This window comes from Anomalospiza imberbis, chromosome 4, assembly GCF_031753505.1.
Source record: "Anomalospiza imberbis isolate Cuckoo-Finch-1a 21T00152 chromosome 4, ASM3175350v1, whole genome shotgun sequence".
Taxonomy (NCBI): domain Eukaryota; kingdom Metazoa; phylum Chordata; class Aves; order Passeriformes; family Viduidae; genus Anomalospiza; species Anomalospiza imberbis.
Window position 1 is genome coordinate 44,482,247 of NC_089684.1, and position 22,957 is coordinate 44,505,203.

General features: G+C 47.6%; 2 protein-coding genes across 12 annotated transcripts in view; both read right to left on the reverse strand.

Moving 5' to 3' along the window:
* RUFY3 (RUN and FYVE domain containing 3) overlaps positions 1–18,059 on the reverse strand; it is a 30,379-nt gene extending 12,320 nt beyond the window's left edge. For 3 of the 11 annotated variants that reach the window (XM_068188196.1, XM_068188203.1, XM_068188205.1), the window contains exons 1-4: positions 17,517–17,838; positions 4,749–4,802; positions 1,175–1,348; positions 361–478 (exon numbers count right to left, since the gene is read on the reverse strand). In XM_068188196.1, coding sequence (XP_068044297.1) covers positions 361–478; positions 1,175–1,348; positions 4,749–4,802; positions 17,517–17,823 — 653 coding nt within the window. In that variant the 5' untranslated portion in view covers positions 17,824–17,838. Of the gene's footprint in view, positions 1–360; positions 479–1,174; positions 1,349–4,748; positions 4,803–11,756; positions 12,538–17,516; positions 17,839–17,997 lie in introns of those variants that run through there. The other 8 variants (XM_068188198.1, XM_068188200.1, XM_068188207.1 and 5 more) reach the window with 8 other exon arrangements.
* Positions 18,060–21,251: 3,192 nt separating this feature from the next.
* Positions 21,252–22,934, reverse strand: UTP3 (UTP3 small subunit processome component). The gene has a single exon (XM_068188211.1). It carries the CDS (start codon positions 22,889–22,891, stop codon positions 21,314–21,316), a length of 1,578 nt encoding a protein of 525 aa, XP_068044312.1. The 5' UTR covers positions 22,892–22,934; the 3' UTR covers positions 21,252–21,313.
* Between the last annotated feature and the right edge of the window lie 23 nt (positions 22,935–22,957).

A 22,957-nucleotide genomic window follows, 5' to 3' on the forward strand; every position in this document is an offset into this window, starting at 1 on the left:
AAGAAAAATTACCTACATCAGCATCAAAACTATTTAAACTGTTATAACCTTCCTGTTAATTCCCTTCCTCTTGAGTCTGACTTCAGAAATGCTCAATGAAGGCTGTTCCCACTCTTGAGGCACAAACAGTAAATGCACTGCTGCCCATAAGTTGCCACGCACTTAACAGAGCAAGAATATATCCTGTGCTCTCCTGCTGCAGATCCTTGATGAAGAGTAAGAGAGCAACGACCCATTTTAATCTGGAGAAGGTGACAGATGTATTCCTGAAGGTTCTGTCCACCCTTCCTTCTCTTCTTCAGGATCCCTCTCACAATAAAACCCATATTATGTACTCGTGCAACACAGGAGTGTACTTACTTCAGCCCTGGGAGATCCTTAACGCTTGCTGTAATCTCTGCAGCCTCAGGAACAAGTTTTTCTACTAATTCTAGAGGTCCCCAAAATGACTTATTTTGCCCAAGGAAAGTCTTTTTGGCTAAAAAACAAAAATAAATAAAAAATGAGTCCATTAGACCTGTGCTGATATAACACATTCTCAAACAAGTGGACAAATTAGCCAAATCCTACCAGAATGGTTCCTCTGGGGCTGCTGATGGGCAAGCACTTGGTATCCTGGAATCTCAGGATGGTTTGGGTGGGAAGGGCCCTAAAGACCACCCGTTTCCACACCCCTCTGCTTCCCATCTCCAGCTACTACCATGCAAGGGCAGCATCTACAGGCCAGTCCGTACTTGGCCACTTGAGCTGTGACTCAGGATTTCACAGTCAAGCCCATGCTCTGCTTTAAAGCAGCTTCAAGCCATGAGCTGCACACAGACCAAACCCTCTGTTTAGGCAGAGCTACTAAGAAAGTTGCAGTTCCTCTTCCAGCAAGGGGATGCATTGCTAAAGCACAAGGAAATGCAGATAAAGGAGTCACGAGCTTGCCGAAAGCCAACTGAATCCCTGATCACTGAGTTATACCCAAGACAACTGAACTGCTGTTTTCAACACAGCAAAGCACCTCAGCTTCCCCCTCCAGCAGGTTTTGTGCCTTGCTTGGGCCTGCCCAGGGCATTGCGGTGACAGCGGTGACCGTGCTCAGCCTCTCCTGGGTCCCGTGCAGGCTGCAGAGCTCTGCTGTTAGCCCACGCTGCTGCTCCCCAGGGCGCTGCTCCCCAGCCCGGGTTACCTTTGAGGCCGTGCTTGAGGCAGTGCTCCATCACCACGAAGAACTGCTGCAGGGGCGCGTAGTCCGAGTCCAGCGTGCGGCCCAGGTTCAGCGCCGACTCGATCAGCCCCTTGATGCTCAGCTTGGCCATGTTCATCAGGTTCATGCGCTCGTTAGCCATGAGGTAATTTGGGTCTGCAACAAAGGAAGGAAACTGCTGGTGAGCAACAAAAGCTGGTTTTATTACAGTAAACACCCCACCTTGCTCTTTTGTTTCCTCAGCTTTGAAGGCATTTTTGGGGCAGTGAGTTTCACAGGAGGCACTCTGCACGCCTTTTGTGGAGAAAAATCAACATCAACTAGCAGATTAGGGCCAAAGCCACAGTGGCACGGAAATAGACAATGTATCATACTGAGGGTGCCTTAATACTTCAAATAACTACAGGACCTCCCTATTTTCAAGAAAGACATTTGGAGCCTGGTGTTAATCCTGTGCTTTGCATCGTGACAACGTGTCTCTGGCCATCACTTGTTCCAACTCACATCCCCAGCTACAAACTGGTAATAGTCCTCCAGCTGTGGTTTGTTCTGGTTCTTTCACCTAAAGATCACCGTGGACCCCCTCACACTTAATCCAGCAGCATGTGTCTCTATCCTGTCTTGCATCTCTCTTCCTCAAGACTATTTTTTTAGGCTTAATATGGAGCCAACTCCCACTTCTCTCTCTTGGTTTTAACACTGCCACTGGTTTTCACCAGTGAGGAGCTGATCTTCATGGCTGTTAACAGGTCATACTAAACCTGCAACCTCAGAGACGTCCCAGGATTACATTCTTCCTCTTCCACATTATAAACATCCAGACCTTTAGGCCTGCTAGTCACACCCAAGTTTTGAGCTCCAGGTCTCGGGTGCAGGCAGTTTCATCCCGGTAAATCCCCCGTTTATCCAGGGCTGCTGCCAACAGCCAGGGACCCTTGAACCAAGCTGCCGCCTCCACAAGTTAATTAACTACTCCTGGCAGAGACCTGAGGGTATCTCAGACTACAGATCTCAGAGGCACCTCGTGAGCACCCACCAGCCAGAAAGACGGCCAAGAGCCCAGCTAATACATCCACAGCTGAGTGCGCGTCACTGTGGGCCGGGAAAACCCAGCACAGGGAGAGACAAAGAGCTGGGGCAGCACCAGCATCCAAACCTGATAGCACAGCTCATTTGTTCAGTACCTCCAAAGTAGCTCAGGACAGCGCTTCTCTCATTCCCCCTTCTTCTTCGGAGTGAAGCAGCAACACAAGTCTCCTCCTCTACATTTATTTCCATAGTTTAAAGAACTTCCAAGTACTCATTTAGGAGTGCAATGCTCAGAGCAACACTGGACTGCAGAAAGACTGAACTCTGTGAGGTGTTTTTACTGCCTTTCAGGACTACTGCTGCCTGAGGGTGATGGGTCTGGCTGCTCTGAAGGTACCCTGAGCACATGACCTGCTCTGGATTTCCAATCCCTTTTATGACCTACAGTGTAGCTAACAGTCACCATTACCAGGAATGGAGACTCAGAAAAAGATCAGGCACAGACAGTACTGCCAACACAGAGACCTCCTCCTCATCCTCTCTCATCACATTTCCTCACTGGCCAAGGCTGCTGATCTGATGGGTAGCAAGGCATCCACAGTGACTCTGCTTGGGTGGCAAACCCATACCTAACACGGAATTACAGGAACTGTACAAGAGAACACCAAAGAAAATGTTCATTTGGCCGTGGGTATTGGCCAATTTCAATAGAAAAATATTTTCACCATATCACACTAATCCAAGGTTTTCACTTCCTTAGTCTGCTGTGAGGAACTGTGCTCAGCAAGTGCAATTTATCCAAGATTCTCATCTTGCAAACCAGTTAGCTTATATAGTGTGAAATTGGATAAAATCCAGAAGGTTTATTCCAAAAATTAAATGCTAACTAATTGGTACTCTTGCTCTATGTACTGCACCACGCACACCTTTAAAGAAGGCAGGGTAGGCAGGCAAGGCGGACTTTTACACAGTAAAACTGTCAGGCTGGCTTTAAGCTGGGACAAGTCTGATCCTGGTGTGCTCCATCTGAGCCGGTACCTTCTCCAACTTCTTTCTGCCTCTAACTGCAAAACCTCTGCCTGGGCTTCCTACACAGCCCACATCATAAGCCTTAAAAAGTAAATTCCCAGTCCTTGAACTTTGCCTTTGCACAGGGTTTGGGTTTCAAATAAAGCAATGTCCTCTTAGGACATTTTGTTGTTTAAATATTGCAGCTTCTACAGAACAGAGATCTTTTCTAACCAGCTGCTTCCATGAAGATGTTTCCAAAAGCATTTGAAAATCTTATAATTTGTTTAAATGTTACAATCTGTAGCCAGGAATCTGAAAAGTCAAGAAAGAGTCAATGCAATACAGGATCTCAAAGGGTTAAGCTGTGACTGGTCTTGGTACTTCTCATTTGGTGAGATACATTTTATCACTCCTCATACTTACTCTAAAACAAGGAAGAAGCAACTAAACTGAAGCTAAAACTTGGATCAAAGGCAGGGAATGATGAGACACTGGAGAAGTGAACAAACCCACTGAAAGCAATGCCAATTCATTAGCATTGCATCATGGTTCTCCAACTTACATCAAGAACACCAACTTCAAATAACCTGAAATTTAACACAGCTGCTTACTTGCAGCAGAGCAACACCTCTCACCTGACAAAAATAAACGCAAAACAACTTGTACAGTATTTTCTGAAAAAAAGAAGTCTCAAGCCCCTCTTTTTTCCTGAAAGCCTGCCTTGGAAAATGCCCTTCTCTGGGAAGCAACACGGGCTGTTGTGCCAGGAGAGAAGGACATTGTCTGTGGCTGAGGGGGCTCTGGGCAGCACCCGGGCACAGAACCAGCACAGCAGTTAAAGGCACCACGGTGGAAGATGAGCAGCAGGGACCATGCTCAGTGCATGAGAACATCAGCCTTTTGTGCTGCAAACACCTGAATCCCACTCAGGAGCAGTTTGTATTTAATCAAAGTACCAACTTCCTTGACTACTTGCTACATTGAGGATTCAACTATTTCACATTTAAACAGTTTCTTAAAAACTAAGAAAGAAGTGCTACAAATTTGTCGTTTAGTACTTCACAAGTTCTAAAAAAATTCACAATGCAAGTTTTAGAATAATTTTTGCCAAGTCTTGGCAAAAACTGCCAGAAAATCTGAAGAATCTAGACAGAAATACTGCAGAAGATCTAAATCTTCAGAGTGATTTCTGAAATATTTTTTAAAATTCAGCTTCTATATGTTGCTGCAACCTTTTAAGCTGTGCTTCTGCCAGGCTCAGAAAACTACTGCCTCTGAAAGCATTTAGGAGAAGGCAAATAGCCCTTGTTGATCTACTTCTACCTCCACTTCAAGTCAAAATAGTAAAAAAGACCACAAACATTTATTTAAGCAACACCAAGAAAATGCAGGAAAGCCACAGCTACTGGCACTGGAAAGGGAAACTAACCGCATTTTGCACTCAGGCTCAAAATAATAGTGCAGAAGCCAACGATTAGCACAAACGAGAGCTGTGAGATGTGGGTGTGGAACGCACCTTCGGAATCATCGCGCAATTGCTCCACCACATCTGTCAAATCCTCCCAAGAGTCTTTGCAAACAGCAAAAGGAAAGGAAAAGAAAGAAAAACGTCATGCAAGCCGTGATCTAAAGGAAAGATTCAAAATCAAGGTGTAAGAAAAGCATAACTGAAAGGGAGATTTGCATCATACAAGACTTAATTCATAGTGGCAAGAGATCTGCAAGTCAAAAAGGTTCATTAGTCTGCACAAAGCAATAGAGCAAAGCATTTTTCTCCCAGAGTCAGACCAGGGCAGACTTCAGAAAAGCTGCAGAAGTTTTGTTTCTGCACTAACACAAGCAACATTTTTGTAAAGCACATCCTAAAAAGAAAAGCAACAAAAGCATTACATTTTTCATAAGATAAAAGCACTAAACTTGTGATATTTATGCAATGTCAGCTTTTCCTTCAATTTCCTCACATCCAGCCCCAAGAAGAGCTGCTGGCAGGGACACAGCCACACGTGAGAAGCAGGCACGTTCAAGGAAAACACACACTGAGGGCATTTTAAAGGCTCAGCAGAGGTTAATCTCTGTTATGACCCTCACCCCAAATGACAAATCCCACAGAGGTGACCCAGCTGAGCCCTACACGGGTCCCAGGCTGGTGATGATCCCCTAAGGACTCAGTCAGGGGAGCACCTCTCTCTCCTTGGCAGGGCCAGGGAGGTATTCTGGGAGAGGAGCAGGCAGGGCAAGGAGAACTGGTTTCAGCGCACCCACTAAGTCCCTGTTCCAAACCCAGCGAGCCGAGCCAGACAAATGCCCCGGACCCTGGGCATTTTTCACTCCCTACTTACGCACCCGCGCTCCCCAGCGCTAACCTGCCATCGGCAGAACGTCCAAAGCACGGCAAAGGCTCGGTCCCCCTTCCCCAGCCAACTGTGCCGAGGATGTGAGCAAAGTCCAGAGGCTGCCGGGCCCTCCTCCCTCGCACACACCGCCCACCTCCTGCCCCGGGAGCTGCAGCAACAAGCGGGAGCCCCAGTGCCGCGGGAGCTCGCACGGAGCCGAGCCCCGTGCGCTGCAGCAGCGCCGCCCGGCTGGCCCCGCACCCGGACACTGCGCTACGGAGACTTCCACCAGCGCTCCCCTGGGGCTGAGCGCTACTGCAGAGCAACAAGGACCCGCCCTGGAGGAAATCCCTGGTGTTTCAAGGCCAACTCCCTGGTGATGCTCTCCCCTACGTGCCACAGTGATGGCTTTTGCTGTCCCATGACAGGTGTCGCAGCTTCCCAAGGGCCAGGAGACTGGGACTCAGATCCAGATGCTGATCATCCCGGAATCCCTACCTGCACACATTAAGGGAAGCCACACACCACCACTGCAAGGTCTTTAACACTGAGAGGCTGGGTGTTTTTCTTAACCCAAAGCATAAACAGGGAAGTACAACCAAAACAAGATTTACCAGTACCTGGGGAACCGGGACAGAGACAACTGACAGGCTTCATTTCATCTTTCTCATTTATTTTTAACCCTTAGCAAGCAACCCACATAGAGCTCCCAGAGAAACAGCCAGAGGAGTCATAAATATTTTCTTCTCTTCTCTCCCTACAAGCCATAATCCCATCTTCCTACTAGCAGGAACTGCATGGATTTAAACTGATACTATGGCATTTGCATAGGTTTAGAGGCAAAAGCACACAATTAGCATTTTCTTACCTATTTTCATTCATTCTCCACGCATCCACATGCACTTAGCATAGAGTTCATTTCTTCTTTTACCATGCACATTTTCCCACTTGTCTGGAAATTCCACCAAGCAACAGTGGGGGGAAAACATCTTTCCACAGGAGAATTACAAAGACCTGAAACTCTATAGTTTCCATGGCCCTTGTGGGGTGTGAAAAACTCAATACTTTTGATTATGATAGAAAGTATTTAACTCACTATGTAGGAAGTTCAGAAAACAGGATGACCAAGGCTTTTAACTCATTCCAACCAGATTCCCAGGAAGATTGGTATTATGGATCTGAATATCCCATTGGAATGAACACTCAAGCCAGTTCTTCAGGAAGGGACTGGAGAACTTGTCTCTAATATACTAATCACGAAAATCCCATCTGTTATTTGGACAACGGAGGGGTTTGCAGTCACTCTCTTGGCTGACACAGCAGCAGCATCTCACTGAAGGAGCGGGGATACTTTCCCAAGCCAAAGAAAGTTTCTACAAGTAAAACCCTGGGAGAATGGAACAGCATCAAAATTATTTTTTATTTCACACTGCTGCTCAACATTTACTTTGTTTTTAAAGGTTGAAGTTATTAGGCTAAAATTGAGCTGGGAGTCTAAGCCTTTCTGAACCTTTCTGGATCTTTAGTTCCTCCAAAGACAGATGAACTAGAATCACACACTGCCTTGGGTTGGAAGGGACTTTGGAGTTCATCCCATTCAACCCCCTGCCTCTGTCCCCTGCATGGGCAGGGACATCTTCCCCTATCCCAGGTTGCTCTAAGCCCCAACCTGGCCTTGGACACTTCCTGGGATGGGGCAGCGACAGCTTCTCTGGGAAACCTGTGCCAGGGCCTCACCACTCTCACAGGGGAGAGTTTGTTCCATTGGAAAGAAAAGGTCATAAGTGTTTAAATAGGTCAGGACTTTTAAAATTATTTTTAAGTACAGAAATTTTAAACAAACTCGTAAGGAGAGGCTGAGCCATCAGTCAAATAACCTAAAAAACCCAAAGGCATCAGTTTTGGGAAATGAAAACTGAGCTTGATACAGAAAGTCCTGAGTGATGCTGCCAGGTCAGCCCTGCTGCTGGGAAAGGCTTGGCGCAAATCTGGACAAATACTCATTTATTACGAAAGGGGAACCTCTGGTAGCATTACTACACTTCAATTGCATTCTGATATTCCTTACCTTAGAAATACATTTAATAGCAAATAAAGAGGACAAGGAAAAAAATTAGGTAGATGCTGTTCACGTTATGGGAGGTACATAACTAATTCTTTCAGGTTAGGTTTGCCAACATGATGGATCACTAGTTGTTGACAAAGAAAAGGGATCAGCAAAGGGTTTCAGCACCATGTTCAAACACCCTGCAAGCCCAAAATCAGGGAAGCCACCAGGTAGTCTGCAGCCTGGAATGCCAGGAACCATCTACTCAGCACAAAAAAACATTTACTTTAAAACCCACTGCATAAAAATTCCATCTCTATATACATAAACAGTGAGCCTTGCATAGAAGAAAAGAGCAGTCAAAGATCTGCAACAAACCAGAAGGAAATGAAGTACAGACAACTTGAAAATTCCCAGCCCACTCTCCGTTACAGCTATGGGACAAATAAACAGCCAGTGTACATCACATGAAGTCACAATTTAATCCCACCCTAAATCTTACTGCCATCTCCACATGATTAACATCAAATAATTACCCGATTTCTCTATGTTGCTACTGTGCACAGCTATATGGAATGTTTCTGCACAACCAGCCTGTTTTCAGAGGGAAACACATGACTAACTGTTATGGGAAACTTGTCATCCTATTTTAGTCCTTGACAGTTTACACCAAGAAACTAAAAACCCAAACACTTGGGTTTTTTCCCCCATCTTTACTTCCCAGTTCAGCTGACACCCAAGTGGTTTCTCTGCAGCATTTGTGGCTCGCCACCTCTGAGGGATATAAACCTGCCCCAAACTCCCCAGCTCTGACTTCATTTAGACTGACACAGCTTAAAAGAGCAAAGAAAACAACTCTTAAGAGTAATTTCTGCATTGAAGTCTGGATTACATGACCTAACTGCTATTCCCAAGATTTATGACCATGAACACACTGTAATTAATTTAACCTGCATTCACTGACTTCACATTTCTTCTATTAAATCAGGTGTCCAGCTCCTTCAAGCTTCTCATCTGTTTAGGGGTTTCTATCACCAGATGTGTTTTAAGAGGCTTTTTCCAAATACAGAGTCATCTCATGTAGGTTTTTGTCCACACCTGAAAGGTCCCTGCCACTCCCAGTACAATTCAGATTTGTTTTCTAATGGGAAAGGCCCAAAGCACTGAAAATTTCCACCTCTGCCACAACTCTACTGTTCCTATTCCACACTACTAGAGAACCCTAAACCCAAGTTAATTGTTGCCAGTTTGCAAAACAAAAGCATAACCATTAAGGTTATGCTGCTTCCCTAAATCATTTTGAGGTACGAAAAACACGTGGATAGAAAATGGAGAAAAAAGGTTAAATCTGACTGATGATTCAATAATCAGTGCAACAGATTAATGGCCAGGAGGTTTTAAGGAGAACATTTGCTTTTCCTGAAGAGCTCCGCAACTCCTTGTCACGGCATTCTACACAAGCACATGTCAGAAACTAAAGCTTCTAAATTACTGGTCAAAAAAGAGGAAAAAATTTGACCTTAGCTTCTGCCCTATAAAAAAGATAATTTCATCTTTGCATATTATAAATTCTAATTCAAACTGCTGCTCTTAGTGCAAATAGAGTGGGATTACTAAAGAGAGAAATACTGTAATTCTTGAAAGTTCTCTCAAGTTCACACATGTATTCCTCCTGGACACTATAACCCTGTGAGGACAAAAATTCCCACAGCTCTATTGTGAAGCTCCACATGATTATTCAAGATAGAAATTTAACATGCAGTAAAACAGCCTAAAAAAGACTATTTTGTGTAACTCCTCCCCAAAGCTGAGAGCAGTGTTCAATGCCATCCATACGCACACTCTGTTCAACATTCAACAGAAATACAATCCAGGTGGTTTTTACCTCCATCCCTAAAGTTGCCTCCAAGACCATCACACGCACTGCAAGCAAACAAGGTTAGCCACCACCAAAGTCATATTTAATTTTGAGGGCCTGCAGAGGACAGTAAGGTTCTGAGAGTCTTATTAAGATCACAGTCTGTTTAAAAAAAAAAAAAAAAAAAAAAAGAGTTCTTTCTCTAATCCAAGCAGATTTACAGTAAACAGCAGAATCTGCTTATTTTCATATGCACACAGAGTTGCTTCAATCAACTGAAAAAGTGTATTAATTGCTTTTATTGTTATATGGAGTGGCTATGCTACAGGTTATATGGAATATACACAGTTGCAAGCAACTCAGTACCTGCTGCTTGCTTTTAATTTGAAGAAAAGTTTTGCTTTGCTGTTCTCAAGCTCCAGCACTGTGCAGGACTGTAATTGCTGTGACTGGCTCTGAAGGCAGGATGGCTGCTCGAGGGCTGGGGGCACAGCAGACCACAGGGTGAAGAGAGGCCAGGGACAAAACTCCCCAGAAGCAGCAAGAGCTGAGGGACAGCAAATGGAAGGCTTCAAATCTTAATCCAACAAGCTGCTTGATTCGGTACTTACTGCAACATATATTTTATATGTCTTGATTTCCAAGGAAAAAACTGTCCCCCTTTGTTATGCCTTTGGAAGAATTCTACAGCTTTTCTTTTCCTTCTTCATAATGCCTACCTTTGCACATCAGTTTTTTTAATGGAGACACTGCAGGGACACAAGCCCATGCTCCTGTCCCCCCGACCTGTGCACACCCTGCAGACACAGCAGCAGCGCTGATGCAGTAGCACCAGACCCAACACCAGGATACAGCTGTGTCAGCTTTCCTATTGTCAACACTTTTCCTGGCCTTCTCTGTTCAAACTACAACTTGCATCCAAATACACCCCCCAAACAACCAACCAGCAACTTTAATTTACCTTTAATGCATAAAGATCTCCAGGAAGGTGCTGCTCTTTTGCATTTATTTTCAACATATGAATGAAATAATATGGTAAAGAAATGAGCAAATGCTGCTTTCTAACCCCTTTCTGGTATTCACTTAAGAGTGACTGTAATTACACCTTGAAAAACACTGGAGTAAGACCAAGGAAAGTCTCAGTGTAACACACAAGAACATGGGAATTGGAAGACAACTGAATTCCTGCTCACCCAATACTCACCTCCCTGAACCCCTGGGATATGCTTCAGAGGGAATGCTAAATTTCTCCCTTTGAAACCTCTGTCTGGTGTCCCACTGCGTGACTAAGTACTTGGCAAGCTAAATCCAAACCCAAGGGCTACTGTCACTGAAAGCAGCTGTCAAATGGAAATTAAATTATCCCTTGGAAATTTATTTTAAACCTTAAATCCCCACCACAATTTCACTTGCCTCATTCAGCAAGACAATATAAGACACTGCTGACTTAACCAGACGGCATCAAACGGGCCAGGCGAGACTGCTTGGTGGAGTGGCATTTCAGGAGTTACTGGAAAAGGGTCAGGCATGAGAAGCTGGGGCCTCTTTGCTCTAAAAACCAAAAGGTGCATCCAGCAAGGGCACTCAGAACCTCAGCACCTGCAGAAACTCATCACCTCTCCTTCTTCTCCACTTGTTTATTGGCAGAGCACTGCATAGTGTCCTCTCATGCTTTTAGTACTCAAGAGCATTCAATCCTCATCCTGCTATTAGACTGTTTATCAACTCAGATGACAAATCCTTTTTCCAGGGGAAAGCAAGATGTGCTACATCCCCACATTTCAAGCTTCCAAGCCATTACAAACAGCAGCACGCTCATCCGAGGCAAGCAGGGGCACTGTGATGGCATCGTCACCTGACAATGGGCATCGCTGCGTAATCGCTGGGGCTTTCCAAAAACTCCCCACGACCACGCACAGGCTGCGGTGCTGCCACTGTGCTCCCCCGGTACCAGCTAGCTGCTCACTAACAGAGCTCTCAGCCCCGGTTTAAGGGCAAATCATGATTAAATGTTCTCACTGAGCACACATCACGGTTTTCTTCCTTCCTGAGATACACAAACCGGATACAGCTAAAAAGACAATTCATCACTAAGTCTTAAGGGGCTGGGTTACAAATTCGGAGGTCAATCGGAAGGAGCAAACTGTCTTTCTGATCTGCCCGCGGCTGGCTGTCCAGGCTCCGCAGGCAGGACACGAGCATGTGGACCCGGAGACGCCCCCTCCCAAGTGGTGCAGCGCCGGAACAAAGCCGGCCCGGGGCTCGCGGGGCGCAGCCGGACCGTACCTTCGTGGGTAGGCTCGGGGTCGGGTGTCAGCGAGATGTCATCCAGCTCACGCAAGCACAGCCACTCTCCATCCATCGACACGCGGAATTTGCAAAGATAGATGGTCTCCATGGCAGCCTGAGTGATCTTGTCTGTGGTGGGGGTTGGCATGTCGCTTTGAGGCGTCAGAGCAGACATGATGACTCAGCTGGTACAACAACAACGGGGGCAAAATAAGGACTAAAAACAAAACCTTTCTGAAGAAGAAAATCAGAAATACCTTGCGATTAAAGGTCAGATTGCTCAGGATCACAGAGGCTGCTCTGGCCTTTTCATAGATCAAGCAAGGTAAAAACGCTGCTCCTTCCCGCTTAGCTCTGCCTCCCTCCTTTCCACCGACTGCCGTCGTCTCCAGCTATGCTAGACGCTATTGATCCTCAGCATCCACAGAAAACCTGGCTTCTCCACCAGAGGCAGCAGGGAAAAACAAATAAAAATATAAAAAACCAACAGCAACAGAAAAGAGGCAGCAGAAGCGAAAACCAGCGTCTTCCTCTGGTGATGACCCCAGCAAAAAAACAAAGGACGAGCGGAGAGGCAGTGTCCCGGTGTGCCGAGATCCGAGCGCTGCTCCCCTCTCCCGGCGCAGCCCGGGCAGCGAGTGCCGCCGGGATTGGCTGTGCGCAGGGAGCAGGGTGGCGACCAAAATGGCTGACTAATGAACTGAGCTGGAAATCCAGGCTCATGTGATCGCCTGCGATTCCCAGGATGCTGCCGAGACGCTGCTGATGCGGGGCCGGCAGTCAGGCGCTCCTCGGCACAGCACCTCCTCGCCGGGCTGTGCCAGCCCGCTTGGGAGCGAGCGGAGCACCGCCGCACCCCCCCATCCATCGCCCCCGGAATACAAAGGAGCAGCGCCAGCAACACACAGCCACATTTGTATTCCGCTCACATCCCCGCATACCACTACAGGAATTCAATCGGCACCTTTGTCTTCACGGGAGGTGTGCGAGGCGCAGTTTGCGTTTTATTCGCTGTGCCACCTTCTCAGGGGGCACCTTGGAGCTAGAATTTCCCATGTACAAAAATGTTAGGATGGATTTATTATCTCAGGGTAACAGAAAGGAAAAATGATCTGGCTCTAAGCACTCCAGTGACTGAGGATGAAGCTCTTTCAGCAGGGCATGTGCACATGGGAGGACAATAAAGGAGAGCACCACAAACACTGGGACCCAATCTTATACTTTAAAAATCTCCCCTGAAAATTGTGCTGCTCACGTGGGGCTGACAAAGAAATATCGTCGCTCAGCAGGAAGAGAAACAGGCTTTCAGACTCTCAACAATAATATAATAATAGTATTTTATAATAACAGCACTGCATTCCCTGTCCCTTCCTGGCTGGCTGAACCTCACCTGTGCCCCCAACTCACATGGTCCTGGTGCTGGGGGACAAGAGATCCCAAGTCACCAGACAGGCTTCTCATTCCCAAGGCCACTACAGTGTCACCACCCACCTCAACAACACTATCAGGCACCAATAAATGAGCTTATCCGACTTCATTCCTGTGTGACTCCAATATATCTGAGGAAAGCAGATGTAAAACATCCATCTGAAATGGATGGACAGTCAGCCTTGGAGAAGGCTGTCACCAGAACTATATATTGATAAGATGATAATGTGATAATACAATATGTGGCCAATGTACGGGACCTTGATTACTGTCCCTGCTTTTTGTTCCCCTAATACTCAGAGGGATGTACATCTGTTTCTCGGGGATGTGAAATGCCAAAACAGACTGCTGGATACAGAATTCAGCATGCTAATGTATACAGCTTTCAGAAAAAAAAGGCACCCATCATGTACATGCCTCATAAAACTGGGCAAGAGGATTAAGAGCTGCTATTTCTGGCTGGCAAGAGGAAGCAGTTGCTTTTGGTGAAAACTTCCTGCTTAGTGCAGCACATTTTGACTCAGCAACTCTTTCCCCATTAGGCCAAACCCAACCAAGCACGAGGCAGCCTGTTCTGACAGCGACGCAAAGGGCAATTATTTCACAGAAAACAAGAATTACTATTGTTTCTTCTTCCCAAGAGAACAGAGTTCATAAATCGTGCTGACAGCATCTTAACTCGTATATTTATACACCCTTTCAGCAGTTACAGTCTCTAGTTGCAGCATCCACATCACATCACCCCAAAGTCTAAACACAGTGAAAGTGGCCATTACCAAGTGCTACAGAACAGCTGCTGGCCCTGGCTAACCCTTGGACAGGGTCTAAACAAACGGCACACGCTCAAAACAAACCCTGTAAAATCAACAAGCACCATAAGCTATCGCTCAAGCTATCATCCAACAGATCTCACTTACAGACAGTTTAATTTCTTTGTTTTCAAAGCAATTACAGACACCAACAGCACTGGGCGTAACTCTGCAGCTCCCATTTCACAACGCGGGTCTTCAGCTGAACTCAGCACAGGCAAGTGCCCCACACATCAGGATCACAGGGAAGGTCTCCTAGAAAAATCAGGAACCGTTCAACTTCCATTGGTCTGCTTTTAACATGCAGAAAGAACAGAAGCCAGTAATTCCCTTCCAGCTGAGTTCTATTTTCAGGCTCCTTTATGCAATAATCCTGCTGCAACTACTCCACAGAGATATTTAAAGTACTAGGAAAATGTTCTTTAACTTTTACTTATTTCCAAAAAAAAAAAAAAAAAAAATCCCAGAACAAAAAACCCCCAAATAGGTACTGTTTAACTTATGACTTGTTACCTTTTAATCACTATCTGAAAACCACAAGAAAAACCTTCCCCTATCCCCATCCTGTGTCCCAGAGTGACAAAAGCAACAAAGCATTTCATGAAGAAACAAAAGAAAGGTATCAAATACAACGTTTTCATAAAACCTTTCATACAACTACCAGGCAACTCAAGGGTACCTGATAAGGCTCCATCAGGGTTCCAGGATGGCCATGGACACAGGAAAACCCAAATCACGGGTAAAATGCAGAGGAGGTTGTGCAGGATGAACCACTTTCTCCATCTCAAACCAGTCAGGCAGCCTTGACTGGTCCTACAAACCCTCCTGTGAGCTACACTTTGGCACAAGCCCTTACAGGCTTTGGCTAGATTGCAAAACACAGCACGGGTCTGCCAAAACATTTTTAAGATTAAGGAACCACACACTGACTGCACTGGAATTTTCAGACCAACCACCTGAACACTAAGCACTCCATCAGCCACCAGTATTTGGGAGCTCAGCTGTACCACAAAGCATTTTGAGTTCCAAAGCTGAATGAATTAGAATAATCTACGCAAAGAAACCCAAACAAATTTCCAAACCACCCTCAGTACTCCAGGGAGCATCTTTGGGTGCACTTTTATTTTCAAAGCCTGTGAGCAATCTGTGCTTCCATCATGAGGAGAAAGTTTTCTCCCTCACTGCATAGAGATTGCAAAGCAAAAAGGACAAAGCCATCTCTGACATGGAATGTCATCTAAAAAGATAAAATTAGCAACACAGCATCTACATGGCAAAGTCTGCTTCTGATTCCTCTGCCACGACAGATATGCACATTACCTCAAATACCAGCTACTCCCAACCCTGCAAGCTCAAACAGGAATGGGCAAAAGGAACTTCAACAACTCAAAAATCGGTACCAATTTCTTAATTAAGAAGTGACAAACAATTTTTTCTTTACATACTGTGAAACACTGAGATATTATTTAAGGATTGAAGTAACTCGCATAATTAAAAGAAAGGGAAGGAAAACTCTACTTTAAGTATCATGGTATGGGGTAGGCTTTCAGCAAGAACAAGGGGAGGTCTGGAGTTTGGTTTAGGGCTTTTTTAAGGACTGCCTAATCAAGTTGCTTTTATTCTGTTTTAAGGTTTTGCTGCAGGTCAGCATGTTTAAGTACATCATCTTGCTCCTTCTGTCTGGAACCACCTGTAACAAGCAGGCAGGTGCTGCTGCCATGAAGAGCTTTTGCAGTCTCCTTCCCTAAGCAACTCTGGCCTTCACCTCATGTTTGGAATCAGGTGAGAATACAACAGAATAGTTCAAGGATTGAGTCGTAACAGAAATAAAAAGACTTAAAATAAACCTCCAAAATACTGAAATACTGACTTTTTGGTGTAGTGGCCACTGCCTCCCTGTAACACCTAAGACTTTGCAGCAGAACTGCTCCTGCTGCTCTGTGGGAACAAATGAAAGATACTCTTAGAAATGTGAGAGCTGGAAAAAACCACAACAAGAAAAAAGAGATGGTGGGAAAAAGGGATTTACTGACACAGCTTGCCCCAGAAGAAACAGAGAACAAAACACCAAGCAAAAAATAGATGCCGATTTCTGCTCCCTCCAGACACTGCTATCACTGCATCAGTCAGCCCCTGAGTGAGCTGACACTCGATACTGCACAGGCAGCTCCACCTCCACGGCTCACAAAAACAAGGGAACTTTTATATGCATCTCATAAAGGGTTTCCACAAAGCTTACATGAACAATCACTGCAGAATAAGGCTGACATGGGATAAAGCATTGCTCAACTACTGAGCTTCTCCACTAAGTCCCTGAGCACAAATGAGCTCATCTCAATGCTTCAGTTTCCCCACATCCTGACAAGAGCTTCTCGCAGAGTTTGAACAGCTAAGACGAATTATTTTTCTGTAAGTCTTCTTTTCTCTCAGAAGTAGCTCAATCCCTTGCATGCACATCACAGGGTTTACTATGGGTAAAGACCTCCTGATTAGGGAAAAAATTTCAAGTAAAACTGAAGGTTTTGACAGGGGCCTGTCATTTCAAGCAACAATTTAGCAGAGAGGGACTTGGGACATAAGTTGGCAGTCACAGACAGTCCTTCACAGAGCTCAGAGCAAAGTCAGGGCATTTCCCCTCCTCTTGGCATTACAGACATGGACTTCTTACCTCACTGGTTCTAGCTCTGCTGAGTAATGCCTTCAAGTACATCAGCTTCCAAAGGAGAAAAAAATCAGATACTCAGTCCAAACAAATCGGCTCCTGAGTGAGTGAATGCTCACCTGGCACAGGAGGTGACAAAGCAAAGGCCAAAGCTCAGTCACACACACTCTGGCAGCAGCCCAGAGGATGAAGCTGCTGGTTATTTTTAGGATGGATGGAAAAGAGATCTTTTCTATATGCGCCCATGTGCGTACTTACTTGATTTAAAACACACCCAAGTACTTCAGAGTACTCCAGCTTCCACAAATACACCACAAGAACATCATGAAGAATATCACAAAGGAGAACGCTATTTGCCACCCAACACACCCCACACAGCGATGCACTTCAGCCTCTTCTGGTCTCCAGCGTGCAGTGCCCTCGCCACGGATTTGTTCGCCGCACCACACCAGGAGGAAGCCTGAGAGGGTGTTTCCCAGCCCCTAAACTACACCCCGCGTGTCCAGGACAGCCTGTTGGATTTCCAAAGGCGGCACTGATGCTCCTCAAAGGACTCTCTGTGGAGCTGGTTTTGCTGAGCTGCTGGGCCAGCACGGCTCACATCCCCCCTCAACCGCCTCCTTCCCAGCCCCACCGCCCTTCCCGCCGCGTGCCCCCGCAGCCCCGCGGGGCAGGCGCAGCTTTGGGGCGGGTGCCCCGAGCCCGGCGCGCCCGTGGCTGCGAGAGCCGCAAGCCGCCCGGACAGCCGCTCGGGGCAGAGGTACTCCGGGAGGGGAGCGGCGCCCAGGGGCCCCCGGCCCGCCGCCCACCCCGCCTCGAGGGAGGCTCCCGGCCCGGGAGCAGCCCCGTCGTACTCACGGGCTCCGTCCGGCCCCGGGTAGCTCAGCACCAGCACGGGCAGGGCGGCCCCGCCGCGGGGCGCCGGGGGTCTCCACAGCCCGGGCTGCGCGGCCGCGGCGCCGCCTCCATGGCCGGGGTAGAGGAGGAAGAACGGCGGCGAGGCAGGGCGCGCCTCCTCCTCCTCCTCCGCCGCCGCCGCTGCTGCCGCCGCCGCCTCCCCGGGCTCGGGCCGCCGCTCCATGCCGGGGGGCAGCTCCGCTTCGGCCCCGTCCCGGGAACTTTCCGCCGGCGGCGGCGGCAGCGCTGCCCGCTCCGCCTCCGCCATCGCCGCCCCAGCCCCCGCCCCGCCCCGGCCGGGAAGCGCCGCGGCCGCCCCAGCCTCCGCCCCCGGGGGCTCCCCCCGCACCGCCGGGGAGCGGCTCGCCCCGGCACGGGGGGAGCACGGCAGGTGACAGCCGCCCCGAGAGCCGCTACCCTCTGATGGTGCAGGGGCTCTTACCCGTTAAGCGAAGCCGGGGCACTATCTCCTGCCTCCCCTTGGCTTTCCCCGGCCTGAGAGCTCATGGACAGCAGCGTTTTGAGATCCTGGGACAAAAGGGGACAAAGTCCAAGGACATTCTTTAGTATAAAAACTGCCAAATACAGCGTACTACTGGGAATTTCACTTGGGACATTCTTCCAGAAGACAAGGCAATTAATGTGGACTGTGGTGCTGTCAGTAGGCAGGAAGCACATAAATCTGCCAGTTTTTAAAGAACACCCTGACTTCCACGCGGTTGGGTTAAGCTGAAACATGGTGCTGCTTTCTTTTTAAATCTCACATTAAAATGGCAAGCGTAAAGCTGTAAATGCTACTGATTCCTGGAGACTGATTTTTCAGCACTGCCCCAAGTCATGCAACATGTTGCAACTAATTGAACAGATGCTTTAATCCACTTTACAAATATCACAGCTGAATGTTTGAATTTCTACCTGCTAACAAGAGTAAAATACCCAAACTGTGTGTCATAGAATATTATGGAACACAGCTAGAAAAACCCACACAGCTGGGAAAACCTCGACAAAAATCTAAGGCAGCAGGAAATGTAATGCCATGTGAGTTATTCAATATATTTTCCTTGCCCTGTATAAATAGAAATTTCAGGTTGCTATGCAGAAAGCACTGTGCCCCTCTCTGCTAAGGTACATTTCTGCCCAAGCTTCCAAAGGCAGCCAGGCTTACTCTGGATGCTCATCACCCTCCAACGATTATGTCTTCCAAGTGCAGAAAAACAAAGGAATAGCTCATACCTTGAAGCTTTCTACACTTTGCCTATGTCAGTTTAAATATGAATCATTTACTTGCAGATGTGGCAGGACTGACTGTCCTTTGGATTACTGTGCTCCCAAGCGAGCAGGTGGAAAGGACACAGGGCAGGTCCTTCCATTGTTGTGAGGGTGACAGAGGTGAGACAAAGCTGTTACCTGAGGTGAGTCCCCCCCCGCTTTAGGTGCTGCTGAGGCTGCCAGTCCTCTCCAAGCAGGACCCTGGCAAGGACAAGTGCCATCTCATGGCTGAAGCATTTCTTGGCAGTGTCAGAACCTTCTCCGGCAGTACTGGAAAAGGGGAAAAGCAGCATTAACCAGGACTTTGATCCACTCCTTCCTTCTTTTCCTGATCACCTGTGGTCCTTGCCTGATTTCACGTGTCCATTTTCACAGGGATTTTCAAAATCCCTTCACCACCAGGAATTTCCCTTCGGCACAAAACATTACTCCAAGTATTTCCTAAGAGACACTGTACAGGGTCCCACCATCCCACAGCATTAATAATCACAGCATTCCCATGATCAGCCATACATAAAAGCATATGGGAATTATGTTTATGGCTTTGTCCAGTCTCTGAACTAATCAAGTGGTCATAATGCCTGGTTAATCTTCATTAACCCAGGAGCTGCCATCTGCCGGCAGGCAGGGCTGGGCCCTTGACACGCAGTGTTTCCCTCCGGCCTTCAGCCTAATCCCAGAGCTTCTGGGGAATGCGTCTGTAACAGCACACCGATTTGTTGTTTCCCTTATTTACTGCTCAATTAGAAATCACCACAATTGTGCTTGCCAGCCGCTCTGAGCTTTCCAAGGAAGCACTAAGCCATGATAGACAGCCCTTCATTTTTGCATCAAGTGTGAAACGTGCACAAGCAGGTTCTGTAGTAATGCGATCAGGGAGCATCGCTGCTATTTTGTGATGCCTGTTACACAATACCATCCCTCCCCAGAAAAAGCATCTAAGCTGCTTTTTTGCCCAGCATCTTACCCCTTACTGACCTCTTGGCAGAGCCTCCAGAGCATAGTTCAGCATAATCAGCAGCAGCTTCCAATCATGATCCCAGTGGGGAGTTAAAGGTGGGGAAATTCTGCTTCCCTCCTCAGCAAGGCTGAAACCCTTTTCCCTGGGAAGGAGCAGCTGACACTTGCTCATAGTAAGGGCAGTTCAGTGCACCTGAGACAGGACTGTTCCTATCCGTCCAGTTTAACCTTATTGTGTTTCTACGTCTCCCTTCAACAAACAGCCTGGAAAATTACCAAAATATTCTCCAGCCAGCAGTGAACAGTGTGTTCCTGGTAGAAAAAGGCCTGGGGTGTTAAGGTTTAAACAGGGACCCCATGAAAGCATGTTTCACTTTCAGAGCACAAGCAGAGCACCTACATGCTTGCATTACAGAACCTGGCCTGTCACAGGATCAAGAGCACACACTTGTCTTTCGGCTTCCTCAAGACCATCATATACACAAAACACCCCCATGAGATGCAATCACAGTACTAAATAAAGCAAATATGCTCCTGAAATTATTTTGTGTGGAAAACTAATACCTTTCAGATGGTATGGCACACAAACCAAGGCATGGGCTCCCTGAAACCTGTCCCAAACACAAGTACAGGTTCTACTTGAGACAGTTTTTGTTAAACTTTAGAAACATTATCACTCACTCCTCCTTCACAGCCCAGACTGGAACTGATCACTCATAATCAGCTCCTGGCAAGCTTCAGTGTGGGGTTCAAATGCACTTACCCACACCAAAAGGCATGGCAGTAATCACAACAACCTCAAAGCTTACCTGCCCACTGAAGACATAGCACCTTAGCCACCTGGAAGGTGGTCCTGCAGCAATGCTATTTAGTCCTGTAGCAGCAGACAACATTTAACTTTTATCACAGGAGAAGTTAATATGGTTATCACATATATGGTTATAAAATCTAGACAAGTCCTTGTTTTGCTTCTCACTGAACTCAGGAAGGGAAACAGTATTTCAGACCACATGGGACTAAGTAAATTAAAAGAAGTACCCATACTTTTTAAGAGCTAACAAAGGTGTTAATCAGAACAAAAATGGACTACTATTAACCAAGTCTCTGCAGCTCAACACGGGAACAGGATGGACTAGAACTAGATAGCAAAATAGAGCAGGCCAGTGACAGCTGCTGAACCCCTTTCCCATCCCACCCTCAAGAGGTCCATCCATCCAATCCCATCTCCCCACCAGTCCCACAAGGCCCATTTAATTCCTTTTGCCTGATACTTTCCCCACAAACTCTCAAGGTTTCCTGTTTAGGGAAACAACAGCATGACAACAGAGGAAAACACCTTCAGACATGGGCAAGGTGCCAGGCAAAGGCACCCTGTGCCACTTGGAGATGGCACCTTCTAGCAAGCCCCTTCTGAAAAACCAAATACCACCCCACCCCCAGCTTCCTTAAGAATAAACCCTACAACACCGTGTATAAAGTTTTTATTGGATTCAGCACTGCTGCTCGCAGGTCTTACAAAAAGATGACTATCACTTAAGCTTCCTGCTTTTCTTAACCCCGGCCCGAATGCCAGACAGTTCCCCAGCATATCTGTGCAGCTCCCTCTGGACCTCGCGGACCTGGCCCTTGCGGCGGATTTTGGCTCGCCGGAATTTCTCCCGATGCTTGACCCGGGGGTTGCGGTCGATCTTCCTCCTCTTGGGAGTGAGGCCTCTGTTCTTGATCATCTGATAGGTAACCCCTCTCTTTTTATTGGGATCTTCTCCTGACATCACTGCTTCTTCAAGCACATCTTCATCTCCAGTTCTCTTCCTCTTGAGTGCCAGCTTCTCCTCCATCATCTTGTAATATTTTAGGGCAGCTTCCTCATCCAGCTCCGACTCATCCGACGACTCAGCAGCAGCAGCCTGGCCATTAACAGGCGCAGAGGCAGGTTTAGGTTTGGTTTTGTTGCCATTCATGGTGAGAAACACTGAAAACTTGTTTTCCTTCCGTGGCTTCTCTTCCTTTTTGTCATAGTAGTTCCTCAGAAGCATACGGACCTGTGGGGAAAGCTTTTGGTCTATGACAGCAAGGTTGTTGATGATATTTCTGTACTCCACCAGCCGTTCAATGACCGGGTGACTATGAACCGGCATCCTCTTGGACTTGAGTACCAGATAGAAACTGATATTGGCACAGTAGTTCAGGTAGAGATGATACTTGGTCTGCAAATAGCGACTGCCTTTCCCCTGGGGGATAGTGCCATCTCTGACCATTTGCAGCAGCGGGTGAAGCTCATCCTTGATCTCCATGAGCTTCACCTCAAAGTCCTCCATCAGCTGCAGGAGCTCTGGGGACTCCTGCTTCAGCAGCTTCAGCTGCTCCTTCTTGGAAAGGGCCTGCAGATCCTTATCAATTTTCTGCCCCTTGCTATCATGGCTTTTCTGCTGCTTAGCTAGATAGCCCTGGATCATGTCCAGACCATAATCATCCTCCCCCAAATCCCGCACCAACCGTCTCTGGATGACTTGAGCCTCCTGCTCCTCTTCCTCCTCCTCAGCATCGATTTCTTGCTGGCTCCGCTTGCCCTTGGCCTGGGCATCATTCCCATAGTCCGTGTCATAGTAGAGCTGCTTGCGCTGGCCCCAGGAGAGCTCATGGGGGAGCTTGGCTTCGGGATGGCGCTCCTCCAAGTCGCTTTCCATGGACAGGTCCCCCTCTTCATCCTCAACATCATTTTCATATTCCTCACTTCCTTCCTCTTCTCCATCCTCAACATCATTTTCATCTTCCTCACTTTCATCTTCTCCATCATCCTCCTCTGCGCTGTACTCCACAAAAGGATTCCGCTCCTGCGTCTCCTCCTCCTCATCCTCCTCCTCGCTGTCCTCGGGCAGCTGCAGACCCAGCACCTCCTCCTCCTCCTCCTCTTCCTCGTTGTCCCCGGCCTCGTCGCCGCTGTCCAGGGCGGCCATCACGGCGCGGAACTGCTCCTCGTGGAAGCGCTCCACATCGTCCGCCAGCTCCTCGGGGCCGGCGCGGCCGCCGGGCACCTCGGCAGTGTCATCGGCGGACTCGGCGGGCTCGGCCCGCGGCCGCAGGACGGTGCCGCGCCGGGTCCGCATGGCTGCTACCGCCACCGCGGCGCTTTCCCCTTCCGCTGCGGCCCTTCCGCTCGCTCCCGAGCTCTT

What these genes read in the sequence shown, in the direction of transcription:
- UTP3 (XM_068188211.1), bottom strand. Translation starts at nt 22,891, where the DNA reads ATGCGGACCCGGCGCGGCACCGTCCTGCGGCCGCGGGCCGAGCCCGCC.